Source organism: Aplidium turbinatum, chromosome 8 (assembly GCF_918807975.1).
Source record: "Aplidium turbinatum chromosome 8, kaAplTurb1.1, whole genome shotgun sequence".
NCBI classification, from domain to species: domain Eukaryota; kingdom Metazoa; phylum Chordata; class Ascidiacea; order Aplousobranchia; family Polyclinidae; genus Aplidium; species Aplidium turbinatum.
In genome coordinates, this window is record NC_137479.1 from 9,020,066 (window position 1) to 9,031,076 (window position 11,011).

At 37.7% G+C, this 11,011-nt stretch overlaps 1 protein-coding gene across 1 annotated transcript; it reads left to right on the forward strand.

Moving 5' to 3' along the window:
* The first annotated feature begins 7,145 nt into the window (after positions 1-7,145).
* Positions 7,146-7,610, forward strand: LOC145776029 (uncharacterized). Its single transcript, XM_082587437.1, has one exon. It carries the CDS (start codon positions 7,146-7,148, stop codon positions 7,608-7,610), a length of 465 nt encoding a protein of 154 aa, XP_082443563.1.
* The last annotated feature ends 3,401 nt before the right edge of the window (positions 7,611-11,011 follow it).

Consider the following 11,011-nt stretch of genomic DNA (forward strand, 5'->3'; position numbering starts at 1 on the left):
TTCATTTATTTTGAAAGTTCTTCTTTTATTCGTAAAATCTCTTCGACACAATTTATGAACCAAGATTTGTGCTGCTGCTTCAACATCTCTTTCTAGCCTCTCTTCGATGCTTTCGTTTTGCCGAAGTTTGCAAAAATTTAATAATGATTGAATGCCCTTCTCTCCGACACAAATCTTTGGATTTTGATTGGTGAATCCATCCAAGCAAATGATGCACTTCTCTGATCTGCTCTCCTCGTCCATTGCCTGAAGACTATAATGTATAGGCCTAATACCCTGATATAATAATCTATAGAACCTAATAATAAAAAAGTACTATTATTTATTGAGTTTCGAACCTAAAACCCTCGGTTTACCAGTGTGACACGCTAGCCGAGTGAGCCAATATTTGTGACAAACCGAAGTAGCCAAAACATGTACATGTAGATATTTTAGGATAGCCTACGTTTAATGATAGGAGTTGAATAGGGATACATTTTGTGAAGTTGCGCCCAGCACCTTCATTTACCCTTATTCAAATACAAACAAAGATATTAATCGTTAGAAATCCCATATGCTGTATAGCCTAACTATAAACAATCCGGTTTACATCGATTCGAAATAGAATCAATGTAGTAGCCTACCGACCATACCAACAGGAATGCACGTGTCTGACACCCTAAAGCAGTTCGCCTTCAGATATCAACTGCTCCTCGTACTGAAACGGTAGTCTACAACTGTGATTGTGAACTAGGTGATCATGGTTTCATCCTGTTTGAAGTTCAAGTCAGTCTACGCACAACAAAGAGCCTGTGAATTACGTTGAAATTGCATGCTTTTATCACCCAGATCACATATGACAAGCCGACAATGCTAAAGTAACCCAGTTTTACATAGAAAAGAGATTTCTGGTCCTTACAATTATATAAGAAGACTTTGCATTGCATTACACATACAAGTTGTTGTTTATTAATTTTATTTTTTTCTGTTGTCACTACAGTAGGCTGTATAAATCCGAAATTTTGTTTTTCTACATCATTCGCTCTGAAGATGCGCATTGCCATGATGCGCGAAACGTCAGTGAAGCAATAAACAACGTATCTGTTTCTGCTTTTCCTTTCGCATTCATCAGATGAACGCTGCAATTATTGCTAGAAAAGATACGTAATATTTCTGGTAAATATCCAAACTTCTCAGTATTCACTTTATTTGAAAATCGAAAAAGTGAGTTTTGACAAAATTAGATAGAAATACCTACCTTTACTAAATTTGCTATCAAATTTTTTGCTCAAAGCCGATTAAAGAGGATTTTGGATATGTTAATCTACATAAAATTGCGCTTCTTTTGGTACCAAATTTGTTAAGTTACGAATTTTTTCCGGGTTGGCCCTTTTTTTGAGCTTAGATGACTACACTAATATGATGCCATAACACATTTCATGTTGTTGAAGCACTTGTTGAATCGTTTCTTCACCCCTTCAAGGACTTTCACTTTCAACTCCTCACAGGTCATAAGATCACTGATTTCGGTCAACTTCTTCCCGTAAATTGTGATGGTTGGAAGCAAGACTCCGTAATATGCCTTGGACTCGCCCTGGAGAATGTCTAAAGCCTGGCAGATAGGCTTCATCACACGGAGATATTCGCCGAAGAGGTTGACGTCAGCTAGAAAAGACCGAAACTTTGCAACCAAGCCGATTATATAGCTGTTTGACCACGCCAGTATTGCAAAAAAAAACAAGCATCTTTTTCAATTTAGATGAAAAAGTAGCGGGTAGCGGGAGTGCGACTGAAAAAAGTAGCGCCTCTCCCGCTACCGCTACTTTGAAATAAAAATAGCGCCGCTACTGCAGCCGTTACTCCAACTAAAAAGTAGCGCCGCTACCGCTACTTTTACCAAACAAGTAGCGCCGCTAGTAGCGCGCTACTGCCCACCTCTCTATATTTGTATATTGGTGGTGCAGCTGTTGTGTATGCATATAATACTGCAGGATGTTACTCCCGGATAACTTTGCTAACTGTTAAATATGTGTATGTACCAGTAGCCTACTCCTGGTATTGAAACTTTGTGGTAATTAGCTGTGCATTGTCGATGCCAGTATTAGGCCTATATTTGCATATTGGTGCTGCGGCTGTTACATATGCGCACAGCCTACTGTATACTGTATAATGCTGCAGATTATTTATCCCAGGTGGTATTATAACTGTGTGTGTATTCTTTATTTTTTGTTTGTGTGTTCATCGCCATATTTTGTACAGCACTATAAAGCAAAGAGAAATAAAACTTAGTAACCTTAGCTGGTTTAACATACTTTATTACACGCAAAAAATATAACATAATTAAAATAAACTTAAACATTTTCGACACGTAGCCTACATGTTTCTCAATGGTTCAACAAAGCAAACTCTCTACCAAAGCTTTATCACTATAAAGCAATTTTGTAAATGTTTTGGCCAAATTGGGCCCAAAAATAGAAACTTTTTGCTTGTCGGTACGAAAGGCAATCATGAAAACTCAATGTATAAATGATACAAAGTATTCGGAATGTAGTAATGCTGAGGGGGGTCTGGGGGACGAAGCCCCCCATAAGTTGGACTGACTTTGACTGCTGCACCTCTGGGCCCACCTACTTTTTAAATGGTTCTCCCATCCCTGGTTAATCCGGCCCTGCTTAAGCTGCAAACCGGAACTCATCACCCATGATCTTTACTCAAGTAAATCATTAATCGCAACTTTCGAAACACTTTTCCATATATTTTTGTTGCTTTGAAAATCTTTTACTTAAAGTGCCCCTGACTGGTTGGATCCAAGTATACTAACTTTTTAAAGCATTTCCTAGCGCAGAATTACACTTAGCAAACTTTTTAATCTTAACCTCGTAGCTCGACTGGTTAGTAGGGTGGGCCGTTTTTGACTTTTTTTCGAAATTCAAAAACGGCTAGTCATAAAAAGTGGCACATGCATGAAAAAATTACGTGTGCAAAATTTTGTCAGTTTGGGGGTGCATCTTCTGCCCCCGCAGGGGGGTCAAACTTTCAATTTTTTGAAAAAAAAGGGGGAATTTCACTTTCCGTTTTAACATAATTATTTTTATAATTTTTCTACTGGCTAGTTATAAATTGTAAGTGGGATGTACCCAGAACTTTCCTATGTAAAGGCATGTTTGAAGCTTAAGGTTTACTGCCCCCGCATCGACGACCAAAATGCTGAATTTTCACCAATTTGAGATGCTATTTTGTCATTGATCAATAAACAAACTTGTCGCAAAAGGGCGAGATGGTGTTAACGCTGTACGCTCATTTATGTTCTGTCCATTAACTTGTTCCAATTTTCCGCAATGTAGGCTACTTGCCCGCAGAAAAATCGTGTCCCTGTTACAGAACAACAGTTCCTTCTTGATCAAAGAACAACTCGCATAATGGTGATTGATAAACATGATAAATCGGCCACAAAATCTAATTTTAAACGTTTGCAGAGGAGAGTCGCAAGATCAGAACAATTCCGTTCTTTACGTGAGGACCCAAGAGCAGGCACAAGTAGTGCTTTAGTTAAAACACCTTTAATTTACTCAAGCTCAGAAACTTTGTGATCCAATGAAGAACGCTGCGAAGATTTTGATTATCAACCCAGTTTTGCCTCGAAAAACCCCAGAAAAAGCAAGGTTGCTTCCAGTTTAGTAGTATTTGCTGAATCATGCGATCGTACTGGTATTTCAGATAGGTCTGCAGCACTTATTGCTTCATCATTTCTACAAGATGCGGGAGTTGTAACGGATAGCGAATCTCAATCAGTCATAGTATAAAAGCAAAGTGAGAAGAGCGAGAAAAAAAATGAAGTTTACAACTCAAATGGAAAGTAGGCCTATCATGTGCATAAATTTGCAAAGCATATATTTTGATGGCCGAAAAGATTAAACCATCAAACAAAATGAAATTGCTTGGCGACTTCGAAAACATTTTGAAGTTGAAGAACACATTACTTTACTTGAGGAGCCAAGTTATCATTTCATTGGTCATTTTACTGCAGCCAACTGATCCAATGTGTCAATAGCTACCGGTATTCTTGAATATCTTGGATCCAATAAAATTAGCTACGATAATGTAATGGCAATTGGATGCGATGGAACCGCAATAAACACAGGTCAAAAAGGCGGTGTGATAAAGCTCCTGGAAGATCATTTCCAAAAGCCACTTCAATGGTTAATATGCCTACTCCATAGTAATGAATTGCCTCTTAGGCATCTTATAAAAGATATGGCAATATTAGCAGACCTGATAGCTTCACTGGGCCCATTATAAAGCAGCTAGCCACTGTCACACAACTAGATGTTGTAAAATATAAAGCAGTTCCTGCACCAGAGATTGAAATTGATGAAAATGACCTCAGCACTGACCAAAAATATCTTCTACACATGCACAGAGCAGTGAAAGTTGGAGATATATCAATTCATTTCGCATATAGGTAGGAGTCCAGGTATGATGAACCACTCAAGATGGTTGAACACAGCCAAAATAGAATTCTACGTTTATGTGTTGCATCTAACGCGTCAGCTGTATTGGTGGAACGTGTGGACGATATTATGAATGTTTATATTCCAGTATGGTTTGCCATGATAAAGGAAAGCAGTTTCACTAATGGCCAAAAACATTTCTTTAAAATTCTACACTCTGCTCAGAAGCTATCGAATAAACTTCCAATATCCTCAACAAAGTAATATAGAGCAATGCGTTTTATGCCCATCCTGAAAACATTTGTAAATGACAAATTTGTGTAAACAAAATCATGATAACAATTCAAGTGGAACTGTACAGTACATTCCATTTACGGAATCTGCAGATCATATTGCTTTTATTCTGAAGTAGCCTAAATTATAGGTTGCGTTTTATAGCTGCAACTCATCAAACGTAGGCTACTATTGCTTTTAGTTTAAGCAAGACTGCGTCTTAGAGTTTGTCAGTTCGTATCATCCTGCAAAGTTAATGAACAGAACATAAATGAGCGCACAGCGTTAACACCATCTCGCCCTTTTGCGACAAGTTTGTTTATTGAGCAATGACAAAAATAGCACTTCAAATTGGTGAAAATTCAGCATTTTGGTCGTCGATGCGGGGGCAGTAAACCTTAAGCTTCGAGCATGCCTTTACATAGGAAAGTTCTGGGTACATCCCACTTACAATTTATAACTAGCCAGTAGAAAAATTATAAAAAAAATTATGTTAAAACGGAAAGTAAAATTTCCCTTTTTTTTTCAAAAAATTGAAAGTTTGACCCCCATGCGGGGGCAGAAGATGCACCCCCAAACTGACAAAATTTTGCACACGTAATTTTTTCATGCATGTGCCACTTTTTATGACTAGCCGTTTTTGAATTTCAAAAAAAAGTCAAAAACGGCCCACCCTACTGGTTAGGGCGTAATTTAATCAAACGACTGCTCCGCAGCGCCACCACAGGCGAAACTCCATATTTCACTGCTCTGGGACGACTTTGGTGGTATTACGTCATCCTAAGTGGACGTCGTTAGCAACGGATGAAACAAACTCTTCTTAGATGTAATAGGTGGATCACAGTTTGGTCGGAGTTGGTACAAGCGGTTGCTTTTTTCGAAGATTTATTGTTTTTTGCAGTTTAATAAAACTGTACTGGATACGTTCCTACAAAACCTAAAATATACTTTAAGTGAAAAATGAATAAATCGTACGAATCATCATTCATATTTAATTCATTATCACTATTCAAAAATAAATAAAAGTTCTCTCTCTCTCTCATAATGTGCCTTCAGTTGGCCATTGAAATCTTGTGTAATGGCCATCTGGATCTGGAAAATTGTTTCGGATTCGCCAAACAATGCATGACGGCATCACAATCCGATTGTTGCTTCCGAGAGCATCACCTTGTAGTAGGCTATACACTCCTACACATGCCTGTAGGCATTTTTACTTTAGTGGTAGGCTATTAACAAAATCATCTTCAGTGAAGTGAACATATACGACTAGTTTTGTATGGCCCATCCCACTTTCGAACACTTGAAGAAAGCTTTGATCATTTTCTTCTCAGTAGCCTACCTTGTTTTGTGGGAAAGTGGGAAAAGAAAGCACACGGTCTTTGTCACTGACAATGTCACATGAACAGCAATTTGTAGGCATTGCCTCAACCATAAATTAAAGGTACTGCTTGTGAGATACTGTTGTTACACTGCAAATGGCTATAGCCAGATTAGGACAAATAAAAAAGTATGAAAATTGTAGCCCTATGAAACTGCAATTTCAATCGAATTGAGATGCTGTTTGATAAACGTAAACTCAACCTATTTGATCGAAACCTGATAGTAATAATAAGTTCACTTTTTCATTTCAGTAATTCTTAATTTGCACATGCTTTAGACCAACAGAGCCCCACACATTCACGTTTTGCAGTAGCCGTACCATACTTTACCAAGTCATCACAGAGAAAGAATGTATCCTTCCCACTTACTGTGACGTCACAGCGTTGTTGCCGTTTTTATTTTCTCAATTGAATGATTGCCAGACTCGCCGATGTCAACCAAAGTTTGCAAGCGTGTAACTTAGTAGCTTGTTGATATTTTTTACGATTTGCTGGTCAGGGAAGTTTGTTAGTGTCATCTTTTTGGTATCTTAGGTAAATTTAGCGAATTTATTTACCTGTCAGAGGCACTTTAAGCCGGTATCTCCAACGGTTGCGTGTTGAAAACGTGGTTTTAGCACACTCAAATTTGTAACGAATGTTTTGTAAACCATGAATCAAAACCGTTTTTTCTTGAGAAAAAGTCAGCTTAGCTCATTCAGGAAGTATAGCACTTGGAAAGGCGAAAGTTTTTGTATGTATACTGTGTATACCAAAGCTTAAAGTTTTAATTTGCGTAGAATTTAAACTGCTGGATCAAAAGAAACTGGCAAAATTTTCGTGTTGTGTTCAAACTGAGCGCTGCTCCATAGTTGAGCCACTTCACCGACCCATAGTTGAGCCACTTTACCTACTGAATAACGATATTCCACCGATGTTTGTCTTTCCTCGTAAACGATACAAACCGTACATGCTCAAAAATGCTCCAGTCGGTTCCTTGGGTGTCGCAAACCCATCCGGATGCATGACCACAGAATTATTTGTCCATTACTTAGATCATTGTATAAAACATACTAAATGTTCGATGAAAAACCCCGTGCTGCTTATTCTTGACAATCATGTATCACATGTCTCCTTAACAGCCGTAGAAAGAGCCAGAGAGCATGGGATTGTTATGCTCACGCTTCATCCACACACTTCGCATAAACTTCAACCGCTAGATAAAGCCGTTTTTGGACCCTTGAAACAATATTACAACAAGTTTCTGGATAGCTGGATGAAATCGCACCCTGGAATCCCTTGTACCATTTACGATGTTGCTTGCATTGCTAAGGAAGCATACAACGTTTCATTTAGCAAAAACAACATTGAATCTGCTTTCAAAGCAACTGGAGTTTTTCCACTTAACAGAAATATCTACACAGACGACGATTTCTTGCCATCAGATCTTACTGATAGACCCAACCGTGCTGCTACAGAACAGCAGCTCATTGAAGAAACTATACATTGTGCTGATCCCTCAGCAGTGTTGCACGCGTCAATGAAATAAATTGACGGCGTCAGCGTCAGCAAGAATTGCCCAAAAACTTTACGGCGTAAAGTACTGCGTAAGCTCTTAAAGAAATTGACGGCGTCAGCGTCAGCGCTATTTTAGCCAGGGTTTCACAAAACGGAAGTATTCGACTTCAAACGAATTTGGTTTTTGAGATTGTTTCGAGCTGCGAAAGACGATTTCGTCTTTTCTCGCCTCAGATTAACCCAGGATACGATAAACAAACTTGAAACTGCATAATTGGATAGACGAACAGCTGCCAAAAAAAGATTGTTCATTGCTAACAATCTGAAAGTCAAAACGTCAAACAAACTTTAACTCTCATAGTGAAACGAGATTTTCCATGAAAACGAAAAATGACGCATAGCGCTTGACGCTTAAAATCGGCAAAATAGTTGACGGCGCTATCACTTCCGTCAACTAAAAAATATAGTTGAATGAGTTTCGCTTTTAGCAGCATGATCGTTGCTTACTTCACAGTGTAGATTCAAACGATCTGTTATAGCCTGATACTGCGGGTTCTTTTTGGCAATATCAAATTACACTAGCTTTCGGAACACTGTTCCCTAGTCATGTGCTATGACGAATGGTGTTGAAGTCAGTGAGTGATTTTTTAAAGTGGCTCTTTGGTTTAGCTTGAGGCTGCCGGCTGTTGAGTTTCTGTGCTGTTAGGCGTTGAGCTGTGTTCATTGCAATCCATTAGCTCCATGGTCCATGTAAGAGCTGGGCACATGAAGCTTGTACTGAGGATAGGCCTACAGCTATTTTCATATGCCAGTATTGCCAATAACTGACTAAAGCATTTGAAAAACTGCTTTTTTTTGAATAACTGAAATAAGTTTTAATGACACTCTCTGACTATTTGTATTCGTTCTTTCTTTCATATTGCTCATTGTCAATACACCTTTAATGAAACCCAGTAGCGTACCTAGGGTATGGCAGCCATGGCTCGAGCCATGGGCGCCACATTGATAGGGGCGCAAAAATCGGTTGTTGAAAGTTAAAATTTGTGACTTACACTTTCTTCAAAATCTAATTTGCGCCCATTACAATACAAAGATCAAGAAGGAGTCTCTCTTTTACTGTAGCCATTGTTAAACAATGGAATTGTGGCGTTACAATAGCAACATTGTGCATCTCCTACAACTTCACAAGCTGTGCTTTATGAATATACTCTACCGTACATTTAGCTAATTTCCTCAAGCATGGCCACCTCGAGATGCGGCCTGATTTGTCACATTTTGCAGATTTTGATTACAGCTACTGCTGGTCTTTTTGCTGTCTCCTAATAATATAAAAGCTTTTTGTTGCCTTGGGGAAGCAGTAAAAAATGAGAAAAAAAAGTTGAAAAACGCCCGATCAGACTGTTATTTAAAAATTAACAGTCTAACTAAATCTTCGAAATCAAAATTTCTTCGTTTTTCAACATCTGAGGATATTAAAACCTCTTGTGTCATCTGGAGAAAACAGTAAGGAAAGCGTGAAAATATAATTTTTAGAAAAATTTGTTTAAACATTTGCCCAAAGTTAGACAAATCTGGAAATTTCTGCAAAATGTGACAAATCAGGCCGTATCTTTAGGTAGCCATGCCTCAAGTTATCAAACTGATAAAATGAACGCAATTCGTAGTAGAACACACCAATGCTGGGATTGGGAATGATTCGCTAACAGTTTCTTCAATCTCTAGCATACAAACCAACGGTCACAAAACCCGCCGACATGCCAACAAATGTCGGCGACAAATCAAATTAATCAATATTAGTTTTTGAAAAAATCTGCCGGACTTAGGGCGTTTTATTTTTATCTACCACAGTTATCCGACAAAAATACCCGTAGGCCTATCTATAGGTCGGTCACCGCTAGTTTCATCAACACAGCTCTATTGAGATGAATTTTAAGTAGACCTATGCGTAAAAGACTATGAAAACATTTTGTCCATGTAGGTCTATATAAGTTACTGTATTATAATTATAGACAAAGCCTATTTTTTTGATTTAACTTTTACTTGCCCTTTTTAATTCCAAATAATTATAAAAGCAGTCCATGAAACAAACCAATACAAAGAAAAAAAGGAAAGTGGGGCTGAAGGGCGAAAGCATTAAATTAATTAATTAGCATGCATGTTGTGTCTTTTAAACAATGGCTGGATTTAATGATGTTTACAAAATTCAATGGAATAGTGTTTTTCGAGCGCCAGTAACTATCGTAATATACCACATGCAACAAATAACTTAATGTAACATACCTTCCAAACTAAATGTGTTTCATTTACAAAGAATATTGTCGTTTGCCGGTTCAATATGCTATATGATTTTTTGTTGTTGTTGTAAGATTGTCAATTTGGTTAGCCAATACTACCGTATGGTAATGTGCCTATTAACCTATTTGTAGATGTTATGGTCTTTATGAATGTTTTATACAATGATTTCATTTGCTGAGAAGTTTTGCTTATATTGTTGTTTAGGAGGAATACATTTTATTGCGGCCACGGTCAATCGAGGGTTAAAGCACAATAGGCTTCGACCCTTCGTTTGGGGACAAGTAGATTGACGCGCTTTAGTTAGTTTGTAGCGGTAGGGGCTAATCTGTATTTAAAACAAGACCAGAATGAGACACTATTGCAAACAATTGACATTAACTATAGGCCTAGATACGACAAACCAACGATATCAGCAAACAGTAGTAACTAGAAGGTCATAACAAACCTATGTCCGATCACGGCCTATTAGAACACGGCCAAATATGTTGCTATTTAAGAAAATTTCTAAGAGTCTTAATTGTTACAATCATAGCCATGACAAACCTGCCATTTTCCCACTTACAGAAGTATGTAAAATAAGCAATATTTGCATGTAGACACATTTTTGGCTTGTTTTGCCGGATATTAGATATGTATGTTAAGCACAATTTATGCAATAAAAATGTAAAATATGTAAGACTTTCCAACTGCATCCTGGAGGTAGTCACATCATACAGTCGTTAGGTTTTTTGTATAGCAGGATCTTTCGCCAAAAGACATATTTTACTTGCAAAATTAAACTTGGCGAAAAACAAAACAAACCAAAATTTAAATTGACACATCAAATGAACAGCTTACAACATAGAAACCACAAAAAAAATCTTGATATTTTAAATAGAACATGCAATTGCACCAAACGATACTACCTCCAGGGTGCAGTTGAAAAGTCTTACATATTACATTATTATTGTGTAAACTGTGCTCAAGCTACATGCCTAATCTCCGGTTAAACTAGCTAAACATATGTCTAGGTGCAAATACTGCTTATTTTACTTACTTCTGGAAATGGGAAGATGACAGGTTTGTCATAGCTATGATTGTAACTATTCAGACTCTTAGAAATTTCCTCAAATAGCAAAATATTTGGCCGTGTTCTAG

What these genes read in the sequence shown, in the direction of transcription:
- LOC145776029 (XM_082587437.1), top strand. Translation starts at nt 7,146, where the DNA reads ATGAAAAACCCCGTGCTGCTTATTCTTGACAATCATGTATCACATGTC.